General features: G+C 21.0%; 3 protein-coding genes across 14 annotated transcripts in view; 2 read left to right on the top strand and 1 right to left on the bottom strand.

Annotated features, from left to right (window-relative positions):
• LOC108001882 (uncharacterized) overlaps positions 1–25,685 on the bottom strand; it is a 67,424-nt gene that overhangs the window by 17,634 nt on the left and 24,105 nt on the right. The gene's annotated exons all lie outside the window — the stretch shown is intronic.
• Positions 16–23,779, top strand: LOC133665821 (female-specific protein transformer-like). Of its 7 annotated transcripts, none has more exons than XM_062073002.1 (11): positions 12,200–12,337; positions 13,664–13,860; positions 15,513–15,650; positions 15,946–16,130; positions 18,378–18,488; positions 18,555–18,672; positions 20,056–20,103; positions 20,193–20,336; positions 22,090–22,237; positions 22,306–22,453; positions 22,538–23,779. In XM_062073002.1, the coding sequence occupies exons 3-11, from the start codon at positions 15,514–15,516 to the stop codon at positions 22,555–22,557; spliced, it is 1,059 nt and encodes a 352-aa protein (XP_061928986.1). In that variant the 5' UTR covers positions 12,200–12,337; positions 13,664–13,860; position 15,513; the 3' UTR covers positions 22,558–23,779. The 7 variants fall into 7 exon arrangements, with proteins under 7 accessions (XP_061928992.1, XP_061928986.1, XP_061928988.1 ...); XM_062073004.1 differs by having other exon boundaries at positions 13,664–13,995; positions 15,320–15,650; positions 18,576–18,672; XM_062073001.1 differs by having other exon boundaries at positions 13,664–13,995; positions 15,320–15,650.
• LOC133665822 (uncharacterized) lies at positions 3,836–8,928 on the top strand. 3 transcript variants are annotated; one of them, XM_062073027.1, is made up of 4 exons: positions 3,860–4,029; positions 5,360–5,694; positions 5,992–6,176; positions 7,020–7,266. In XM_062073027.1, exons 2-4 carry the CDS (start codon positions 5,558–5,560, stop codon positions 7,067–7,069), a joined length of 372 nt encoding a protein of 123 aa, XP_061929011.1. In that variant the 5' UTR covers positions 3,860–4,029; positions 5,360–5,557; the 3' UTR covers positions 7,070–7,266. The 3 variants fall into 3 exon arrangements, with proteins under 3 accessions (XP_061929012.1, XP_061929011.1, XP_061929010.1); XM_062073026.1 differs by lacking the exons at positions 3,860–4,029; positions 5,992–6,176 and adding exons at positions 7,650–7,834; positions 8,683–8,928 and having other exon boundaries at positions 5,582–5,694; positions 7,020–7,353; XM_062073028.1 differs by lacking the exon at positions 5,360–5,694 and having other exon boundaries at positions 3,836–4,029.

Here is a 25,685-nt window from a genome sequence, read left to right as displayed (position 1 = left end):
CCACCAATTCTGCAATATATTTTATCGATAATTTAATTTTCGAATTTTTTTTTTCCCTACTACTTTCAATATCAACAAAATGACCGACAGCAATGTAAACAATGAAAATACTATTTAAATACCGAATTTTCAAAATATTCCGTAAAATAGTCTTTCTCTAAGTGTGGGTAAGTGTATTTCTATTGCGAAAGTTTAGAAAGTTTTTATAATTTTATTTTATAATATTTCAATGTTTGTTCTCTTTTATTTATTATAATAATTAGATATTTTCTTATATATTGTTTGATGTAAATATAATACATATTTAAATCTTTCTGTATTTTTACCTAAAAAAGATTTACAGGTTAAATTTTATTGATACATACTTCTTCGATATTCTTCGATATAAAAATGAAACGAAATGCAAGTTATTTTCATCGCGATGAAAAATTTAAAAAATCACGTAGTGATAATAGTGAAAGTGGTCTACGTTCAAGAAGACCAGTTCAGGAAGACGAACGACTACAACGTAGACGGAAAGAATGGTTTATACAACAGAAACGAGAACGGGAACATGAAAAATTAAAAAAAAAAATGATCTTCGAGTATGAATTACAACGTAAGAAGGAATTAGCAAAAAGAAATAGAACTGAAAGTAGATCGCTAGAAAGTCAAAATAGAAATAATGCATCTACAGCAAACACATCTACAGCATTGACATTATTCGAAAAGTATGTATTAAATAATTTTTAATTTAGTAATTTACATAAAATTATTTTAAATGTAAATAAAAATAGAATTTAAAAAAAATATTTAAATGTAGAAATTATATTATATTAGACATAATTTGAAATATAATTTGAAAAATTATAGACACATAAAAAAATATAATTTAAAATTTCCTATAAAATATATTATTTTTGTACATGATATTCGAAAAAATTTAATTTATAATTTTAGATTAAAATTTAATATATTAAATTACATATAATAATTCCTTTTTTAAATAAAAATTATTTTATACTGCAGATTAGAATCTTCAGATGGTACATCTTTATTTAGAGGACCAGAAAGTACTCAAGTTAGTGCAACAGAACTACGAAAAATTAAGGTAGATATTCATAGAGTTTTGCCAGGAAAACCAACAACAACAACTGATGAACTTAAACGAGATATTATCAATCCTGAAGATGTGATGGTCAAAAGAAGAACGGGTAAAATGTTATATTTGTTTTGAATTATTAACAATTTAAAAATTTATCATCATTAATAAAGAAATAGCAAAGATATGTATAAATTCAAAGCAAAAACTAATTATTTCATCAGAGGAAGATGAAACTTCAACAAAAATCATCACTGAAGATTGATGCAATATCAGAATTATTATGGTATTATGATAATCATCAAAATACGATATTGAAATGAATAATTAATGAAAATATTTAAGTAATAGAAATTATTATATCTATTAAATTTTAAAATAGTAATTTTTTTTCATTTTTTTTTAATTGCAAAAATTTATCAATTATATTTAAACAATTTTGAATTAAAAATTTTAAGAATTTAAAAATAAAATTTGCACTTGTATATCATATTTATGTAATTAATTAGATATATTTAAGATATAATGTATTAGTTAATAAACAACATAAGAGAGGAAAATTTTAATCATCCTGAAGATGATTTTATAATAGCAATTTTATTTTATAGATTTTTCACATAACTTTTTATATAGAAACTTATTATTTTTAAATAAATGTTAATGAAAAATGAAATCATCATTGATAAAGAAATAGCAAAGGTATGTATAAATTCATAGCAAAAGACTAATTATTTCATCAGAGGAAGATGAAACTTTTTCAACGAGAACTCATCGAAAATATATGTGAATTCAACATTGAAGATTGATGCGATATCAGAATTACTACAATATTATAATAATCATCAGATTAATACAATATTGAAATGAATAATTAATGAAAATATTTAATAGAAGTATTTATATCTATTAAACTTTTAAATAATAACAATAATCAGTTTCTTTTTTTTTTCAATTGCAGAAATTTGTCAATTATATTTAAACAATTCTGAATTAAGAAAATCGCGATGAAAGATTTAAACAATTACGTAGTGAAGATAGCGAAAGTGGTCTACGTTCAAGAAAACCAGTTCAGGAAGACGAACGACTACAACGTAGACGGAAAGAATGGTTTATACAACAGAAACGAGATCAGGAACATGAAAAATTAAAAAAATGATCTTCGAGTATGAATTACAACGTAAGAAGGAATTAGCAAAAGAAATAGAACTGAAAGTAGATCGCTAGAAAGTCAAAACAGAAATAATGCATCTACAGCAAACACATCTACAGCATTGACATTATCCGAAAAGTATGTATTAAATAATTTTTAATTTAGTAATTTAAATGTAAAATTATTTTAAATGTAAATAAAAATAGAATTTAAAAAAATATTTGAATGTAGAAATTATATTATATTAGACATAATTTGAAATATAATTTGAAAAATTATAAACACATAAAAATATAATTTAAAGTTTCCTATAAAATATATTATTTTTGTACATGATATTCGAAAAATATAATTTATAATTTTAGATTAAAATTTAATATATTAAATTACATATAATAATTCCTTTTTTAAATAAAAAATTATTTTATACTGCAGATTAGAATCTTCAGATGGTACATCTTTATTTAGAGGACCAGAAGGTACTCAAGTTAGTGCAACAGAACTACGAAAAATTAAGGTAGATATTCATAGAGTTTTGCCAGGAAAACCAACAACAACAACTGATGAACTTAAACGAGATATTATCAATCCTGAAGATGTGATGCTCAAAAGAAGAACGGGTAAAATGTTATATTTGTTTTGAATTATTAACAATTTAAAAATTTATCATCATTAATAAAGAAATAGCAAAGATATGTATAAATTCAAAGCAAAAGACTAATTATTTCATCAGAGGAAGATGAAACTTCAACAAAAGTCATCACTGAAGATTGATGCAATATCAGAATTATTATGGTATTATGATAATCATCAAAATACGATATTGAAATGAATAATTAATGAAAATATTTAAGTAATAGAAATTATTATGTTTATTAAATTTTAAAATAGTAATTTTTTTCATTTTTTTAATTGCAAAAATTTATCAATTATATTTAAACAATTTTGAATTAAAAATTTTAAGAATTTAAAAATAAAATTTGCACTTGTATATCATATTTATGTAATTAATTAGATATATTTAAGATATAATGTATTAGTTAATAAACAACATAAGAGAGGAAAATTTTAATCATCCTGAAGATGATTTTATAATAGCAATTTTATTTTATAGATTTTTCACATAACTTTTTTATATAGAAACTTATTATTTTTAAATAAATGTTTAATGAAAAATGAAATCATCATTGATAAAGAAATAGCAAAGCTATATATAAATTCAAAGCAAAAGACTAATTATTTCATCAGAAGAAGATGAAACTTTTTCAACGAGAACTCATCAAAAATATACGTGAATTCAACATTGAAGATTGATGCGATATCAGAATTACTACAATATTATAATAATCATCAGATTAATACAATATTGAAATGAATAATTAATGAAAATATTTAATAGAAGTATTTATATCTTAATTAAATTTTTAAATAATAATAATAATCAGTTTCTTTTTTTCAATTGCAGAAATTTGTCAATTATATTTAAACAATTCTGAATTAAGAAAATCGCGATGAAAGATTTAAACAATTACGTAGTGAAGATAGCGAAAGTGGTCTACGTTCAAGAAGACCAGTTCAGGAAGACGAACGACTACAACGTAGACGGAAAGAATGGTTTATACAACAGAAACGAGATCAGGAACATGAAAAATTAAAAAAAAATGATCTTCGAGTATGAATTACAACGTAAGAAGGAATTAGCAAAAAGAAATAGAACTGAAAGTAGATCGCTAGAAAGTCAAAATAGAAATAATGCATCTACAGCAAACACATCTACAGCATTGACATTATCCGAAAAGTATGTATTAAATAATTTTTAATTTAGTAATTTACATAAAATTATTTTAAATGTAAATAAAAATAGAATTTAAAAAAAATATTTGAATGTAGAAATTATATTATATTAGACATAATTTGAAATATAATTTGAAAAATTATAAACACATAAAAAAATATAATTTAAAGTTTCCTATAAAATATATTATTTTTGTACATGATATTCGAAAAATTTAATTTATAATTTTAGATTAAAATTTAATATATTAAATTATATATAATAATTCCTTTTTTTAAATAAAAAATTTTATACTGCAGATCAGAATCTTCAGATGGTACATCTTTATTTAGAGGACCAGAAAGTACTCAAGTTAGTGCAACAGAACTACGAAAAATTAAGGTAGATATTCATAGAGTTTTGCCAGGAAAACCAACAACAACAACTGATGAACTTAAACGAGATATTATCAATCCTGAAGATGTGATGCTCAAAAGAAGAACGGGTAAAATGTTATATTTGTTTTGAATTATTAACAATTTAAAAATTTATCATCATTAATAAAGAAATAGCAAAGATATGTATAAATTCAAAGCAAAAACTAATTATTTCATCAGAGGAAGATGAAACTTCAACAAAAATCATCACTGAAGATTGATGCAATATCAGAATTATTATGGTATTATGATAATCATCAAAATACGATATTGAAATGAATAATTAATGAAAATATTTAAGTAATAGAAATTATTATATCTATTAAATTTTAAAATAGTAATTTTTTTCATTTTTTTTTAATTGCAAAAATTTATCAATTATATTTAAACAATTTTGAATTAAAAATTTTAAGAATTTAAAAAATAAAATTTGCACTTGTATATCATATTTATGTAATTAATTAGATATATTTAAGATATAATGTATTAGTTAATAAACAACATAAGAGAGGAAAATTTTAATCATCCTGAAGATGATTTTATAATAGCAATTTTATTTTATAGATTTTTTCACATAACTTTTTTATATAGAAACTTATTATTTTTTAAATAAATGTTTAATGAAAAATGAAATCATCATTGATAAAGAAATAGCAAAGCTATATATAAATTCATTGCAAAAAATTAATTATTTTATCAGAAGAAGATGAAACTTTTTCAACGAGAACTCATCAAAAATATACGTGAATTCAACATTGAAGATTGATGCGATATCAGAATTACTACAATATTATAATAATCATCAGATTAATACAATATTGAAATGAATAATTAATGAAAATATTTAATAGAAGTATTTATATCTATTAAACTTTTAAATAATAACAATAATCAGTTTCTTTTTTTTTCAATTGCAGAAATTTGTCAATTATATTTAAACAATTCTGAATTAAGAAAATCGCGATGAAAGATTTAAACAATTACGTAGTGAAGATAGCGAAAGTGGTCTACGTTCAAGAAGACCAGTTCAGGAAGACGAACGACTACAACGTAGACGGAAAGAATGGTTTATACAACAGAAACGAGAACGGGAACATGAAAAATTAAAAAAAAAAATGATCTTCGAGTATGAATTACAACGTAAGAAGGAATTAGCAAAAAGAAATAGAACTGAAAGTAGATCGCTAGAAAGTCAAAATAGAAATAATGCATCTACAGCAAACACATCTACAGCATTGACATTATTCGAAAAGTATGTATTAAATAATTTTTAATTTAGTAATTTACATAAAATTATTTTAAATGTAAATATAAATAGAATTTAAAAAAAATATTTGAATGTAGAAATTATATTATATTAGACATAATTTGAACTATAATTTGAAAAATTATAAACACATAAAAATATAATTTAAAGTTTCCTATAAAATATATTATTTTTGTACATGATATTCGAAAAAATTTAATTTATAATTTTAGATTAAAATTTAATATATTAAATTACATATAATAATTCCTTTTTTTAAATAAAAATTATTTTATACTGCAGATCAGAATCTTCAGATGGTACATCTTTATTTAGAGGACCAGAAGGTACTCAAGTTAGTGCAACAGAACTACGAAAAATTAAGGTAGATATTCATAGAGTTTTGCCAGGAAAACCAACAACAACAACTGATGAACTTAAACGAGATATTATCAATCCTGAAGATGTGATGCTCAAAAGAAGAACGGGTAAAATGTTATATTTGTTTTGAATTATTAACAATTTAAAAATTTATCATCATTAATAAAGAAATAGCAAAGATATGTATAAATTCAAAGCAAAAACTAATTATTTCATCAGAGGAAGATGAAACTTCAACAAAAATCATCACTGAAGATTGATGCAATATCAGAATTATTATGGTATTATGATAATCATCAAAATACGATATTGAAATGAATAATTAATGAAAATATTTAAGTAATAGAAATTATTATATCTATTAAATTTTAAAATAGTAATTTTTTTTCATTTTTTTTTAATTGCAAAAATTTATCAATTATATTTAAACAATTTTGAATTAAAAATTTTAAGAATTTAAAAAATAAAATTTGCACTTGTATATCATATTTATGTAATTAATTAGATATATTTAAGATATAATGTATTAGTTAATAAACAACATAAGAGAGGAAAATTTTAATCATCCTGAAGATGATTTTATAATAGCAATTTTATAGATTTTTTTACATAACTTTTTTATATAGAAACTTATTATTTTTAAATAAATGTTTAATGAAAAATGAAATCATCATTGATAAAGAAATAGCAAAGCTATATATAAATTCATTGCAAAAGATTAATTATTTTATCAGAAGAAGATGAAACTTTTTCAACGAGAACTCATCAAAAATATACGTGAATTCAACATTGAAGATTGATGCGATATCAGAATTACTACAATATTATAATAATCATCAGATTAATACAATATTGAAATGAATAATTAATGAAAATATTTAATAGAAGTATTTATATCTATTAAACTTTTAAATAATAACAATAATCAGTTTCTTTTTTTTCAATTGCAGAAATTTGTCAATTATATTTAAACAATTCTGAATTAAGAAAATCGCGATGAAAGATTTAAACAATTACGTAGTGAAGATAGCGAAAGTGGTCTACGTTCAAGAAAACCAGTTCAGGAAGACGAACGACTACAACGTAGACGGAAAGAATGGTTTATACAACAGAAACGAGATCAGGAACATGAAAAATTAAAAAAAAAATGATCTTCGAGTATGAATTACAACGTAAGAAGGAATTAGCAAAAAGAAATAGAACTGAAAGTAGATCGCTAGAAAGTCAAAACAGAAATAATGCATCTACAGCAAACACATCTACAGCATTGACATTATCCGAAAAGTATGTATTAAATAATTTTTAATTTAGTAATTTACATAAAATTATTTTAAATGTAAATAAAAATAGAATTTAAAAAAAATATTTGAATGTAGAAATTATATTATATTAGACATAATTTGAAATATAATTTGAAAAATTATAAACACATAAAAAATATAATTTAAAGTTTCCTATAAAATATATTATTTTTGTACATGATATTCGAAAAATTTAATTTATAATTTTAGATTAAAATTTAATATATTAAATTACATATAATAATTCCTTTTTTAAATAAAAATTATTTTATACTGCAGATTAGAATCTTCAGATGGTACATCTTTATTTAGAGGACCAGAAGGTACTCAAGTTAGTGCAACAGAACTACGAAAAATTAAGGTAGATATTCACAGAGTTTTGCCAGGAAAACCAACAACAACAACTGATGAACTTAAACGAGATATTATCAATCCTGAAGATGTGATGCTCAAAAGAAGAACGGGTAAAATGTTATATTTGTTTTGAATTATTAACAATTTAAAAATTTATCATCATTAATAAAGAAATAGCAAAGATATGTATAAATTCAAAGCAAAAGACTAATTATTTCATCAGAGGAAGATGAAACTTCAACAAAAATCATCACTGAAGATTGATGCAATATCAGAATTATTATGGTATTATGATAATCATCAAAATACGATATTGAAATGAATAATTAATGAAAATATTTAAGTAATAGAAATTATTATATCTATTAAATTTTAAAATAGTAATTTTTTTTCATTTTTTTTTAATTGCAAAAATTTATCAATTATATTTAAACAATTTTGAATTAAAAATTTTAAGAATTTAAAAATAAAATTTGCACTTGTATATTATATTTATGTAATTAATTAGATATATTTAAGATATAATGTATTAGTTAATAAACAACATAAGAGAGGAAAATTTTAATCATCCTGAAGATGATTTTATAATAGCAATTTTATTTTATAGATTTTTTCACATAACTTTTTTATATAGAAACTTATTATTTTTTAAATAAATGTTTAATGAAAAATGAAATCATCATTGATAAAGAAATAGCAAAGCTATATATAAATTCAAAGCAAAAGATTAATTATTTTATCAGAAGAAGATGAAACTTTTCAACGAGAACTCATCGAAAATATACGTGAATTCAACATTGAAGATTGATGCGATATCAGAATTACTACAATATTATAATAATCATCAGATTAATACAATATTGAAATGAATAATTAATGAAAATATTTAATAGAAGTATTTATATCTATTAAACTTTTAAATAATAACAATAATCAGTTTCTTTTTTTTCAATTGCAGAAATTTGTCAATTATATTTAAACAATTCTGAATTAAGAAAATCGCGATGAAAGATTTAAACAATTACGTAGTGAAGATAGCGAAAGTGGTCTACGTTCAAGAAAACCAGTTCAGGAAGACGAACGACTACAACGTAGACGGAAAGAATGGTTTATACAACAGAAACGAGATCAGGAACATGAAAAATTAAAAAAAAATGATCTTCGAGTATGAATTACAACGTAAGAAGGAATTAGCAAAAAGAAATAGAACTGAAAGTAGATCGCTAGAAAGTCAAAATAGAAATAATGCATCTACAGCAAACACATCTACAGCATTGACATTATTCGAAAAGTATGTATTAAATAATTTTTAATTTAGTAATTTACATAAAATTATTTTAAATGTAAATAAAAATAGAATTTAAAAAAAATATTTAAATGTAGAAATTATATTATATTAGACATAATTTGAAATATAATTTGAAAAATTATAAACACATAAAAAAATATAATTTAAAGTTTCCTATAAAATATATTATTTTTGTACATGATATTCGAAAAAATTTAATTTATAATTTTAGATTAAAATTTAATATATTAAATTATATATAATAATTCCTTTTTTAAATAAAAATTATTTTATACTGCAGATTAGAATCTTCAGATGGTACATCTTTATTTAGAGGACCAGAAGGTACTCAAGTTAGTGCAACAGAACTACGAAAAATTAAGGTAGATATTCATAGAGTTTTGCCAGGAAAACCAACAACAACAACTGATGAACTTAAACGAGATATTATCAATCCTGAAGATGTGATGCTCAAAAGAAGAACGGGTAAAATGTTATATTTGTTTTGAATTATTAACAATTTAAAAATTTATCATCATTAATAAAGAAATAGCAAAGATATGTATAAATTCAAAGCAAAAACTAATTATTTCATCAGAGGAAGATGAAACTTCAACAAAAATCATCACTGAAGATTGATGCAATATCAGAATTATTATGGTATTATGATAATCATCAAAATACGATATTGAAATGAATAATTAATGAAAATATTTAAGTAATAGAAATTATTATGTTTATTAAATTTTAAAATAGTAATTTTTTTCATTTTTTTTTAATTGCAAAAATTTATCAATTATATTTAAACAATTTTGAATTAAAAATTTTAAGAATTTAAAAAATAAAATTTGCACTTGTATATTATATTTATGTAATTAATTAGATATATTTAAGATATAATGTATTAGTTAATACAACATAAGAGTGGAAAATTTTAATCATCCTGAAGATGATTTTATAATAGCAATTTTATTTTATAGATTTTTTCACATAACTTTTTATATAGAAACTTATTATTTTTAAATAAATGTTTAATGAAAAATGAAATCATCATTGATAAAGAAATAGCAAAGCTATATATAAATTCATTGCAAAAGATTAATTATTTTATCAGAAGAAGATGAAACTTTTTCAACGAGAACTCATCAAAAATATACGTGAATTCAACATTGAAGATTGATGCGATATCAGAATTACTACAATATTATAATAATCATCAGATTAATACAATATTGAAATGAATAATTAATGAAAATATTTAATAGAAGTATTTATATCTATTAAACTTTTAAATAATAACAATAATCAGTTTCTTTTTTTTCAATTGCAGAAATTTGTCAATTATATTTAAACAATTCTGAATTAAGAAAATCGCGATGAAAGATTTAAACAATTACGTAGTGAAGATAGCGAAAGTGGTCTACGTTCAAGAAAACCAGTTCAGGAAGACGAACGACTACAACGTAGACGGAAAGAATGGTTTATACAACAGAAACGAGATCAGGAACATGAAAAATTAAAAAAAAATGATCTTCGAGTATGAATTACAACGTAAGAAGGAATTAGCAAAAAGAAATAGAACTGAAAGTAGATCGCTAGAAAGTCAAAATAGAAATAATGCATCTACAGCAAACACATCTACAGCATTGACATTATTCGAAAAGTATGTATTAAATAATTTTTAATTTAGTAATTTACATAAAATTATTTTAAATGTAAATAAAAATAGAATTTAAAAAAAATATTTGAATGTAGAAATTATATTATATTAGACATAATTTGAAATATAATTTGAAAAATTATAAACACATAAAAAAATATAATTTAAAGTTTCCTATAAAATATATTATTTTTGTACATGATATTCGAAAAATATAATTTATAATTTTAGATTAAAATTTAATATATTAAATTACATATAATAATTCCTTTTTTAAATAAAAATTATTTTATACTGCAGATTAGAATCTTCAGATGGTACATCTTTATTTAGAGGACCAGAAGGTACTCAAGTTAGTGCAACAGAACTACGAAAAATTAAGGTAGATATTCATAGAGTTTTGCCAGGAAAACCAACAACAACAACTGATGAACTTAAACGAGATATTATCAATCCTGAAGATGTGATGCTCAAAAGAAGAACGGGTAAAATGTTATATTTGTTTTGAATTATTAACAATTTAAAAATTTATCATCATTAATAAAGAAATAGCAAAGATATGTATAAATTCAAAGCAAAAACTAATTATTTCATCAGAGGAAGATGAAACTTCAACAAAAATCATCACTGAAGATTGATGCAATATCAGAATTATTATGGTATTATGATAATCATCAAAATACGATATTGAAATGAATAATTAATGAAAATATTTAAGTAATAGAAATTATTATATCTATTAAATTTTAAAATAGTAATTTTTTTTCATTTTTTTTTAATTGCAAAAATTTATCAATTATATTTAAACAATTTTGAATTAAAAATTTTAAGAATTTAAAAAATAAAATTTGCACTTGTATATCATATTTATGTAATTAATTAGATATATTTAAGATATAATGTATTAGTTAATAAACAACATAAGAGAGGAAAATTTTAATCATCCTGAAGATGATTTTATAATAGCAATTTTATTTTATAGATTTTTTCACATAACTTTTTTATATAGAAACTTATTATTTTTTAAATAAATGTTTAATGAAAAATGAAATCATCATTGATAAAGAAATAGCAAAGCTATATATAAATTCATTGCAAAAGATTAATTATTTTATCAGAAGAAGATGAAACTTTTTCAACGAGAACTCATCGAAAATATATGTGAATTCAACATTGAAGATTGATGCGATATCAGAATTACTACAATATTATAATAATCATCAGATTAATACAATATTGAAATGAATAATTAATGAAAATATTTAATAGAAGTATTTATATCTATTAAACTTTTAAATAATAACAATAATCAGTTTCTTTTTTTTCAATTGCAGAAATTTGTCAATTATATTTAAACAATTCTGAATTAAGAAAATCGCGATGAAAGATTTAAACAATTACGTAGTGAAGATAGCGAAAGTGGTCTACGTTTAAGAAAACCAGTTCAGGAAGACGAACGACTACAACGTAGACGGAAAGAATGGTTTATACAACAGAAACGAGATCAGGAACATGAAAAATTAAAAAAATGATCTTCGAGTATGAATTACAACGTAAGAAGGAATTAGCAAAAAGAAATAGAACTGAAAGTAGATCGCTAGAAAGTCAAAATAGAAATAATGCATCTACAGCAAACACATCTACAGCATTGACATTATCCGAAAAGTATGTATTAAATAATTTTTAATTTAGTAATTTACATAAAATTATTTTAAATGTAAATAAAAATAGAATTTAAAAAAAATATTTAAATGTAGAAATTATATTATATTAGACATAATTTGAAATATAATTTGAAAAATTATAAACACATAAAAAAATATAATTTAAAGTTTCCTATAAAATATATTATTTTTGTACATGATATTCGAAAAAATTTAATTTATAATTTTAGATTAAAATTTAATATATTAAATTACATATAATAATTCCTTTTTTAAATAAAAATTATTTTATACTGCAGATTAGAATCTTCAGATGGTACATCTTTATTTAGAGGACCAGAAAGTACTCAAGTTAGTGCAACAGAACTACGAAAAATTAAGGTAGATATTCATAGAGTTTTGCCAGGAAAACCAACAACAACAACTGATGAACTTAAACGAGATATTATCAATCCTGAAGATGTGATGCTCAAAAGAAGAACGGGTAAAATGTTATATTTGTTTTGAATTATTAACAATTTAAAAATTTATCATCATTAATAAAGAAATAGCAAAGATATGTATAAATTCAAAGCAAAAACTAATTATTTCATCAGAGGAAGATGAAACTTCAACAAAAATCATCACTGAAGATTGATGCAATATCAGAATTATTATGGTATTATGATAATCATCAAAATACGATATTGAAATGAATAATTAATGAAAATATTTAAGTAATAGAAATTATTATGTTTATTAAATTTTAAAATAGTAATTTTTTTTCATTTTTTTTTAATTGCAAAAATTTATCAATTATATTTAAACAATTTTGAATTAAAAATTTTAAGAATTTAAAAAATAAAATTTGCACTTGTATATCATATTTATGTAATTAATTAGATATATTTAAGATATAATGTATTAGTTAATAAACAACATAAGAGAGGAAAATTTTAATCATCCTGAAGATGATTTTATAATAGCAATTTTATAGATTTTTTTACATAACTTTTTTATATAGAAACTTATTATTTTTTAAATAAATGTTTAATGAAAAATGAAATCATCATTGATAAAGAAATAGCAAAGCTATATATAAATTCATTGCAAACAATTAATTCTTTTATCAGAAGAAGATGAAACTTTTTCAACGAGAACTCATCGAAAATATATGTGAATTCAACATTGAAGATTGATGCGATATCAGAATTACTACAATATTATAATAATCATCAGATTAATACAATATTGAAATGAATAATTAATGAAAATATTTAATAGAAGTATTTATATCTATTAAACTTTTAAATAATAACAATAATCAGTTTCTTTTTTTCAATTGCAGAAATTTGTCAATTATATTTAAACAATTCTGAATTAAGAAAATCGCGATGAAAGATTTAAACAATTACGTAGTGAAGATAGCGAAAGTGGTCTACGTTCAAGAAAACCAGTTCAGGAAGACGAACGACTACAACGTAGACGGAAAGAATGGTTTATACAACAGAAACGAGATCAGGAACATGAAAAATTAAAAAAAAATGATCTTCGAGTATGAATTACAACGTAAGAAGGAATTAGCAAAAGAAATAGAACTGAAAGTAGATCGCTAGAAAGTCAAAACAGAAATAATGCATCTACAGCAAACACATCTACAGCATTGACATTATCCGAAAAGTATGTATTAAATAATTTTTAATTTAGTAATTTACATAAAATTATTTTAAATGTAAATAAAAATAGAATTTAAAAAAAATATTTGAATGTAGAAATTATATTATATTAGACATAATTTGAAATATAATTTGAAAAATTATAAACACATAAAAAATATAATTTAAAGTTTCCTATAAAATATATTATTTTTGTACATGATATTCGAAAAATATAATTTATAATTTTAGATTAAAATTTAATATATTAAATTACATATAATAATTCCTTTTTTAAATAAAAATTATTTTATACTGCAGATTAGAATCTTCAGATGGTACATCTTTATTTAGAGGACCAGAAGGTACTCAAGTTAGTGCAACAGAACTACGAAAAATTAAGGTAGATATTCATAGAGTTTTGCCAGGAAAACCAACAACAACAACTGATGAACTTAAACGAGATATTATCAATCCTGAAGATGTGATGCTCAAAAGAAGAACGGGTAAAATGTTATATTTGTTTTGAATTATTAACAATTTAAAAATTTATCATCATTAATAAAGAAATAGCAAAGATATGTATAAATTCATAGCAAAAGACTAATTATTTCATCAGAGGAAGATGAAACTTCAACAAAAGTCATCACTGAAGATTGATGCAATATCAGAATTATTATGGTATTATGATAATCATCAAAATACGATATTGAAATGAATAATTAATGAAAATATTTAAGTAATAGAAATTATTATATCTATTAAATTTTAAAATAGTAATTTTTTTTCATTTTTTTTTAATTGCAAAAATTTATCAATTATATTTAAACAATTTTGAATTAAAAATTTTAAGAATTTAAAAAATAAAATTTGCACTTGTATATCATATTTATGTAATTAATTAGATATATTTAAGATATAATGTATTAGTTAATAAACAACATAAGAGAGGAAAATTTTAATCATCCTGAAGATGATTTTATAATAGCAATTTTATAGATTTTTTTACATAACTTTTTATATAGAAACTTATTATTTTTTAAATAAATGTTTAATGAAAAATGAAATCATCATTGATAAAGAAATAGCAAAGCTATATATAAATTCATTGCAAAAGATTAATTATTTTATCAGAAGAAGATGAAACTTTTCAACGAGAACTCATCGAAAATATATGTGAATTCAACATTGAAGATTGATGCGATATCAGAATTACTACAATATTATAATAATCATCAGATTAATACAATATTGAAATGAATAATTAATGAAAATATTTAATAGAAGTATTTATATCTATTAAACTTTTAAATAATAACAATAATCAGTTTCTTTTTTTTCAATTGCAGAAATTTGTCAATTATATTTAAACAATTCTGAATTAAGAAAATCGCGATGAAAGATTTAAACAATTACGTAGTGAAGATAGCGAAAGTGGTCTACGTTCAAGAAAACCAGTTCAGGAAGACGAACGACTACAACGTAGACGGAAAGAATGGTTTATACAACAGAAACGAGATCAGGAACATGAAAAATTAAAAAAATGATCTTCGAGTATGAATTACAACGTAAGAAGGAATTAGCAAAAAGAAATAGAACTGAAAGTAGATCGCTAGAAAGTCAAAATAGAAATAATGCATCTACAGCAAACACATCTACAGCATTGACATTATTCGAAAAGTATGTATTAAATAATTTTTAATTTAGTAATTTACATAAAATTATTTTAAATGTAAATAAAAATAGAATTTAAAAAAATATTTGAATGTAGAAATTATATTATATTAGACATAATTTGAAATATAATTTGAAAAATTATAAACACATAAAAAATATAATTTAAAGTTTCCTATAAAATATATTATTTTTGTACATGATATTCGAAAAATTTAATTTATAATTTTAGATTAAAATTTAATATATTAAATTACATATAATAATTCCTTTTTTAAATAAAAATTATTTTATACTGCAGATTAGAATCTTCAGATGGTACATCTTTATTTAGAGGACCAGAAGGTACTCAAGTTAGTGCAACAGAACTACGAAAAATTAAGGTAGATATTCATAGAGTTTTGCCAGGAAAACCAACAACAACAACTGATGAACTTAAACGAGATATTATCAATCCTGAAGATGTGATGCTCAAAAGAAGAACGGGTAAAATGTTATATTTGTTTTGAATTATTAACAATTTAAAAATTTATCATCATTAATAAAGAAATAGCAAAGGTATGTATAAATTCAAAGCAAAAGACTAATTATTTCATCAGAGGAAGATGAAACTTCAACAAAAATCATCACTGAAGATTGATGCAATATCAGAATTATTATGGTATTATGATAATCATCAAAATACGATATTGAAATGAATAATTAATGAAAATATTTAAGTAATAGAAATTATTATATCTATTAAATTTTAAAATAGTAATTTTTTTTCATTTTTTTTTAATTGCAAAAATTTATCAATTATATTTAAACAATTTTGAATTAAAAATTTTAAGAATTTAAAAATAAAATTTGCACTTGTATATCATATTTATGTAATTAATTAGATATATTTAAGATATAATGTATTAGTTAATAAACAACATAAGAGAGGAAAATTTTAATCATCCTGAAGATGATTTTATAAAAGCAATTTTATTTTATAGATTTTTTTCACATAACTTTTTTATATAGAAACTTATTATTTTTTAAATAAATGTTAATGAAAAATGAAATCATCATTGATAAAGAAATAGCAAAGGTATGTATAAATTCATAGCAAAAGACTAATTATTTTATCAGAAGAAGATGAAACTTTTTCAACGAGAACTCATCAAAAATATACGTGAATTCAACATTGAAGATTGATGCGATATCAGAATTACTACAATATTATAATAATCATCAGATTAATACAATATTGAAATGAATAATTAATGAAAATATTTAATAGAAGTATTTATATCTATTAAACTTTTAAATAATAACAATAATCAGTTTCTTTTTTTTCAATTGCAGAAATTTATCAATTATATTTAAACAATTTTGAATTAAAAATTTTAAGAATTTAAAAAATAAAATTTGCACTTGTATATCATATTTATGTAATTAATTAGATATATTTAAGATATAATGTATTAGTTAATAAACAACATAAGAGAGGAAAATTTTAATCATCCTGAAGATGATTTTATAATAGCAATTTTATAGATTTTTTTACATAACTTTTTTATATAGAAACTTATTATTTTTTAAATAAATGTTTAATGAAAAATGAAATCATCATTGATAAAGAAATAGCAAAGCTATATATAAATTCATTGCAAAAAATTAATTATTTTATCAGAAGAAGATGAAACTTTTTCAACGAGAACTCATCAAAAATATACGTGAATTCAACATTGAAGATTGATGCGATATCAGAATTACTACAATATTATAATAATCATCAGATTAATACAATATTGAAATGAATAATTAATGAAAATATTTAATAGAAGTATTTATATCTATTAAACTTTTAAATAATAGTTTCTTTTTTTTTTCAATTGCAGAAATTTGTCAATTATATTTAAATAATTCTGAATTTAAAAAAATTTTAAAAATTCAAAAAATAAAATTTGTGCATTATATTTTTTTGTATATCATATTTATATTATTAGTCATATATTTAAGATATAATCTAATAGTAAATACGATATAATTTATCGAGAGAAGAAGATTTTAATCAGAGATGATTGGAAGATGATTTTATGATTTTAAAATAATTTTATTACATATGGATTTTTTCCACATAATTTTTTTATATAGAAATTTATTATTTTTTAATTAAATGTTTAATAATTGATCTTCTAACTTAAAAAAATTTAAAATTCAAAAAAAATGAAAAAAATACATAATATAAAATAAAAGATATATATTTCCATAAATTTATAATTATGGATTTATGTATATTATTTTGTAGCATTTAATATTCAAGAAAATTGTAAGGTATATAGTCTGCTATAAATTCTGAAAAGATTTTTTATTAATAAAGATTGAATAAATTATGAATTTATATATTTTTTTCAAAATATGGTATGAAGCAATGGAAGTTTGATTATTATAATTGATATTTATATGTCTACATCTATGTATATATTTTTAGATTATTATATAAAAATAATAATATAAATGATATGAAAAATAATTATTATCTTTCTCATGTTTTATAGTTTATTTATATAATTTCATATATTATTTGTATACATATTTTATTATTTAAAAGATCTGGCTTACAATTGTTAAGAAATAATCAATTTACTTATATATCAATCTAAATATTTTAAGATCTGTTACAGTCATCTATTATTTAGCATTAATTTATGATTTTATGATTCTTATTTCTAAAAATTTTATGTAAAAATTTAATTATAGGAGAAGGATCTAAGCCTATATTTGAAAGAGAAGAAATAAAAAATGTATTAACAAAAACAAATGAAATTACAGAACATCGTACAGTTTTAGCTGTAAATATTGAAAAATCAGGTATGTTCTTTATTAAAAATAAAAACTTTTACCATTATAACTTAACTTAAAATTACGTGATTTTAGAATTATATTTAATAATTTTAGAAAATGAAACTAAAACATGTAAAAAATATGCTATTTCGTCAAATTCTTTAAGAAGTCGAAGTCGTAGTTTTCAACGTACATCATCCTGTCATTCCAGGTTTGTTTATGTAGCTATAATAATATTGATCTTGTAATTATATCTTGTAAAATAGCAAAATTGGCACAATAATTTTTAGTTATTATTATATAAGATTATTATATTATATTTATTTAAGAATTTTTATAGATTAAATTTAATCGAAATTGATCTTTATGTAACTTTTAAATAAATATAATACATTATATTTTACTAAAAATATATTAATTAATTATATGAACAATATTCAAATTTATATTTTACATATATTTTTAATAAATAACATATTATTTAATATATTTTTAATAAATAATTATGCAAAATATTTATTTCAAATTTTAAAATATAAATTTATAAAATTTTTGATACTTTGATATTTTTTGCTAAATGAAAACTAAGTAAATTTTTTATCATTTTATTATATAATTATTAGAATTTATTACTACACATTTTTTTTCATTTGACATATAAAATTTTTAAGTATCCTTTTTATTCAGATAAATATAATATAATGTTAATATTAATGTTTAATAAAAATTAAAAGCAAAAAAAAGATAATATGAAATTTTTAAATTAATTTATATTAAAAATTTTTTAAATTAATATTTATGTTTATATAAGATCTACTTATTTGTGAGAAATTAACAAATTAAGCAAAAAGTGAAAATTTATTATTAATTCCTACTTTTCGTTATATTTTTTAATTGATTGAAACAATCATATTTAGAATTCATCGCCGAAGAAAATAAACATATATTATATAAATTCATTCTACAAGCTGAATATTAATTATTAATAAAATCTATACACACGTGAAACAAATGGAGATATGTTTTTTATCATTTCATTTCACAAATAAATTATACATAGACTATATTTTTTTATATATTATATGTTTTATTGAATATTTTATATAATAAAAATAAAAATTCTTAATATTAAATTTTATTAAATTAATTCTAAATTTAATTAATCTAATTCTTCTTATTTAAAAATAACTTTATAAAAATAACTTTAAATATTGTACTTATAATGTATGCTTTATAATCACTCTTTTTTCATTTTTTCATACATTTTTGGAATATATTTAGCATATATAAAATTAAAAAAAAAATGTAAAATGATAAAATGAATTTTTTAAAAAAAAGTTAAAATATTCTTTTTTTCCAATAAGAATTAATAAATGAGAGATTTAGATTTCTAATTTACTTTTATATAAATATTTATATATATTTAATAAATAGAGAAAAAATTTGTACAATATAATATTGTATAATAAAACATAGATTATTATATATTATAATAAATAATAAGGATTAAGCATTATGTATTATTATTAATAATTGTTAAATTTAACAATATATTCAGAAATTAGATTTTTTATTAATTCTTATTCTTTTTTAGATATGAAGATTCAAGACATGAAGATAGAAATAGTTATAGAAATGATAGGTAACATAACTGCTTATAATTTTATATATTTATTTAATATCTTTATTTTCTAATTTTACTAAATCATTTAATGATGTATTATTGTTCAGGGAAAGAAGTTGCAGTAGAGATAGAAGTAGAGAGTACAAAAAAAAGGACAGACGATATGATCAATTGCACAATGTAGAAGAAAAACATTTACGAGAAAGAACAAGTCGTAGACGTTATTCCCGTTCAAGAGAACGAGAGCAAAAGTACGTAACGAAATACATGAAATATGTAATATTTCGTATTTAAAAATTTAATATTTAATCCCTTAACTTACAATATCATGTGAAATACATAGTACGTCGATTGGGCTAAATCTAAACAATCCTTTTGAGAGACATGGTACGATGATTGGACTATATGCGACGAACATTTACTAATTTTCTTGGCATTGGAACATACAGATATATTTTCTTGAAAAAAATACCTTTGTTGATGATAATGAAAGTTTTGCTAACATCACAAAAAATGATTTTATAAATAATAATAATGATAATAGTGATATTTTATTTCTTCTACGAAAATGTTGTAAGTGATTAATTATAGAAGATTATATCGACAATGAAGATCACAGTAATCATCAACAATCAGCTATAGATTTGAAAAGCTAATGAAGTCTCGAATTATTTAGAGATTGCTGAAATAAAAATAGCAACATTAAGTAAACTATTAAAGTGTCCCATAAAGTTCTTTCTTTCTTTTTTTTGATACGAAATGAATACACGATATTTGTTGATTTATTGCGTTATATATGTACCGTTCTACTCTATCTATCCATTTTCCATCTCTCAGGAAATCTCATTATTTCCTTTTTCCAAAATTGTTGGGAGTTTATTTGGAAAATATTTCTCGAGGTGCGTTTTTATTTTGCTTACGGATTGGAATTGTTTATCATCCAAATTTTTTAATGACAGAAACAAATAATAATCAGATAGAATAAGATTTAAGGAGTACAGAACATGCAGTACATCCCAATCAAACTGTAATAGCTTTTTTTTTACAGCCAATACAATATACAGCTTTGCATTGTTATAATGAAAACGATGTCTCATCGATTCGCCAATTCTGGCTGTTTTTCTGTTATGGCGTCTTTCAATTTCAATCATCAAGCTGATTGCAATATTTTGCAAAATTTATGGCTTCACTTTGAAAAAGGAGCTCGTAATAGATTACACTTTTTCAGTTCCACCAAATGGACTTTCTTCGGGTGAAGTTCAAGCTTCGCCAAAGTTGAAAATTTATGTCCTTAAATCAAGTGCGTTTTTCGATACACATTTTGATACACAAGTCTCGTCTCCAGTGACTTTTTAAGAAAGAATCTTTTTCATGTCGTTGGAGAAATAAATCATAGAGATTATAAAGCGGTTTATAAAGTCAATCTCCATCAATAGTGGAATCCAAACTTTATATTGATTAACATATCCCATTCTGATCAGGTGATTATACATCACTTAGATCATGTTGTCTTGGAAATGTTAGTGGCATCCATATTTGTCGCTGCTGGATGACAGCTGCGGCCTTCATCTTTCGAGTAAAAATTGCCAGTTCTAAATCTCTTATACCAATTGCAGATGGTCGTAATAGTCATAGCCTCCCGTACTACTCCCATAAACAGTATAAATCTCGTCTGTAATATCATTTGCACCATCATTTTTTTTTAAAGCAATGAAACATAACATGCCGCAAATGATTTCTTTAGTTATCCATATTGAACGGTATAGAAAAAAGTTTTAAAAAAGACTGTATCGCTAATGAAACGTACTTTAAAAGAGCTCTGGAATGACTGAAACCAATATCATAAACGGCTAATAGATAAACTTACATATTCATATAAAAACAGCCAATTAAAGTGATTCCTCGCGTGATGCGAAAGAAACTTATGGGACACCCTAATAATACATGAAATATATGATATATCGTATTTCGTAAAAATTGAATTTTAATCAAATATTATTACAGGTCATATAAAAATGAAAGAGAATATCGAGAATATCGTGAAACATCGAGAGAACGATCTAGAGATAGAAGAGAACGAGAAAGATCTAGAAAACATAGAATAATTCCATCTCATTATATTGAACAAATTCCTGTTCCTGTTTATTATGGAGTGAGTATTTATTTTACTTATCTTCAATTATAAAAGAAAATTTCTTAAAAATATTAAATTTTTATTAGAATTTTCCACCAAGACCAATAATGGTTAGACCTTGGGTTCCAATGCGGGGCCAAGTACCAGGATCTAGGCATATTGGTCCATTAACACCATTTCCACCACGATTTATTCCTCCAGATATGTATAGACTTCGTCCACCTCCAAATCCTAGTATGTTTATAAATCCATATAATGTATATATATATAAAATTTTGTAATTTTATTAATTTTATTAATTTTTTGTGTTTTATTTAGGATTTGGACCTATGTATTAATGAAAAATGTGAAAATCATATGATAGAAAGTTATAATATGCAAATAATGAATAATGAACTGAATAATATTGAATAATGAAATATGAGATGACATTTGACAAAAAATAAGAATTCTAAAATCTATTATGGTATATGTCGAGATTGGACAACTGGCATCATAAGTCAACTATACACTATTTCAGAAAAATTGTAAAAAAATGTTTCCTTTCATATTTCTAAAGAATTTTGTCTTTAGACTCAAAAATCTTTCCTCTATTAATAGACCACATAATATACTTTTTTAATTATTTTACTGTTCACAATCATATTTCATATATTTTATTTTATGTAACTATATATATAATAATGGTTAGTATGTTCATGCTGAAAGAATCAATTAATTAAGAGTAAAAGAACAATTTCTCGAAGAAAACAAGGGGAATTGTTTAATCAAGAATCAGAGAACTCACAGAAAGAAAGAAAAAAGTTAGTGGAGTATGTATTAAAAATTGGCTGTATATATTATTCATAATTTAAAATAATCAATGTATAAAATATAGAAACATTGTAATTTTTTTAATTATTATGTTATAAGAATTTTAATTTTGAAAACTGTAAATTCATTAATATAGCAAGATCACAAATTAAAATATTAAATTTCAAATTATTGTTTTTTTAATTTTTTGATATAAAATAATATAAAATAATTTAATATAAAATAAAATAATTTTTTAAATATAACGTAACATTTCATATTTTAAGGTTCTTACTAGTCATTTTACTTCATGTTCTTTCGATCATTTATATATTTTTATAAATTTTAATGGTTGAATTATTTTATGATTTTGCTATATTATAGAACATACTTTTAAGTAAAAAATTTAGAGTGAATCTATTTTACTTATTTTTTTAAATTTGAATTACTAGCTATAATATATATCTAATTTATAGATATATATCATATATATAATATATATCTTTTTTAAATTATAATTTCCAATCATTATATAATTTCAAAATTTATGATCATTAAATGATTACAATGATTAATGCACTTATGCTAATGCACTTTATGTTTAATATATTTTTATATAAAATTAAAAATGTTTTACCTAAATATTTTTATATTAGCTTTTTATAGTGATGAAACAGAAAATAATCTTTTCATATAAATATACGTATATATATTTAATAAATTTAATGTATTAAATATATTGTATTTAAATAAAAGATTTCTTTAAAATTTTTTGTGTTAAAAATAAATTTTATTAAATCATTTATTTTAGTTATTTTTTAAAATTCCTGTAAATTATATCAATTACTAATAACTATTCAATTATTATTATAATTATTAATAACGTGATAGCAACAGACAATTAAGATGGATGAATTAATCAAATCCAATGCCGAGTTTGATCGCCCAAAAAGTTGTTTATATTTTTTTTTCTGCGAATTCGAAATATGTAAAAGTTTTTGTTTGATAAGTATGAAAAATACTATGACCGAATTCGAAGAATATCGATGGTTTTTGCATCAAATATTACTATTTTTATTACTATTACTATACTATACTATTACTATTTTTACTATTATTATATTTTGAATATATATGTTTATAATATCCTTCGATGCAATTTATTGATATTATATTTAATGTCAGTAACTATAAATACATTCATGATACTACTATTGCTATTTATCTTTATTATTTATATTAGATTACAATACAGTAATGTAATAAACTGATATAATGTTATATTTTTTGTGATTTAGAAAATGTTTTTAATTCTTATATATTTTCAATACAGATTTATTTTGTGATAATTTGATTTCAATTGCTTTTATATAAAATTATTTTTATTTGTAAAAATTAATAATGTTTATTTCAACAAATTTCTTTCCATGTTTTTTATTGATTAACTATAAAGCTATAATTTACATATAAAATTTGAAATGATTTTTATGATCATTTTTTTTTGACCTTTTATTTTTCTTTCCTTTTTCTTTAAAAATTGACGTCTATACTAATAAAAGTCTCATTATACAAACAGAGATATATAAGTATAAGCAATTAATAAGCAATTTTATCCAACGAATTTAAAGTAGTTATTACAGAAATTTCTTAGAGTGACGATTAATTCTAATTTAATTTTTCAAAAAATTAAAAATTGAATATGTTTTGAATAAAAATCTGTGTAAATAATTAATAATTATTTCTAGAGAATGGAAAATATTTTTTTGATGTATGTAGTATTTTTTTGTATGTAGTTTGATCGTGATATAGTAATGTCATATAATATCAAGACAAATTTTGAAATTAACAATATCAAACTGAAAGTAAAATCTTGGCCAATTATTCTATTGTATTTCAATGATTCTAATATGAATTTATCGATTTTGTACAATTCTTCGACAGAATTTCTATTGTAGAAGAGAAAGTAATAAATATTATTGAGAATTTCAATGTCGATTGTTAAATTGATTTTATATAGAGAGCGAATAAAAAATCATTATTAGCTCTTTTTTTTTATAATCAAATATTATTTATTGTATATCAATTAAAAATTTATTTATTGTACATTTTCTTTAAGGTTTTTAACGATATATTTAATTACTCTAAGATTTCTTTAAACTCTTATAATAACTTAGACTTTGGATTAGTATAGATTAAGCAATAAAATAAATCTTTCAAGAATTTTTGTAAGCACTTTTTCAATAATAAGTTTAGTTTCCTATATAATATAATTTCTTCTTTGTGTTAAGGAAATTTTTTAGCGAATACAATTAATAATAATAATATAAAATAAATGTAGTAACAAGCGTCTTTGATTATCCGTAATGTTTATTAATGCTATTATCTTTTTTATTGCAATTTCAATTTATTTTTTTCAACAAATTGAAACAACATACTGCGACTACAATAATTGAGACTCTTTCTCGCCATGGGTGAGTTATTTTTCAATTTTTTAATTTTAATATTTTAAAAACATTATAAAAGATATGTGTTTAACTTTGAAAAAAGTATTATTTTCAACAATTTTTCAACAAGATATTGCAAATCTCCAAGGAACAATGTCATTAAAAATTTCGAAATCATTTTCTTCTATTTAATTTGCGAATAAAAATAAATTCAATTCATTTTTATGAAA

Source organism: Apis cerana, linkage group LG3 (assembly GCF_029169275.1).
Source record: "Apis cerana isolate GH-2021 linkage group LG3, AcerK_1.0, whole genome shotgun sequence".
Lineage (NCBI taxonomy): Eukaryota > Metazoa > Arthropoda > Insecta > Hymenoptera > Apidae > Apis > Apis cerana.
The sequence above is the reverse complement of the archived record's forward strand: the minus strand, read 5'-3'. Positions and strand labels throughout refer to the sequence as shown.

Coding starts and splice junctions, on each gene's coding strand:
- LOC133665821 (XM_062073008.1), top strand. CDS start 391: ATGAAACGAAATGCAAGTTATTTTCATCGCGATGAAAAATTTAAAAAA. Junction 22,238..22,305: donor CTGTTCCTGTTTATTATGGA/GTGAGTATTTAT, acceptor AATTTTTATTAG/AATTTTCCACCAAGACCAAT. Junction 22,454..22,537: donor TCGTCCACCTCCAAATCCTA/GTATGTTTATAA, acceptor TGTTTTATTTAG/GATTTGGACCTATGTATTAA.
- LOC133665822 (XM_062073026.1), top strand. CDS start 7,217: ATGATCTTCGAGTATGAATTACAACGTAAGAAGGAATTAGCAAAAAGA. Junction 7,354..7,649: donor GCATTGACATTATCCGAAAA/GTATGTATTAAA, acceptor TTTATACTGCAG/ATTAGAATCTTCAGATGGTA. Junction 7,835..8,682: donor GATGCTCAAAAGAAGAACGG/GTAAAATGTTAT, acceptor TTTCAATTGCAG/AAATTTGTCAATTATATTTA.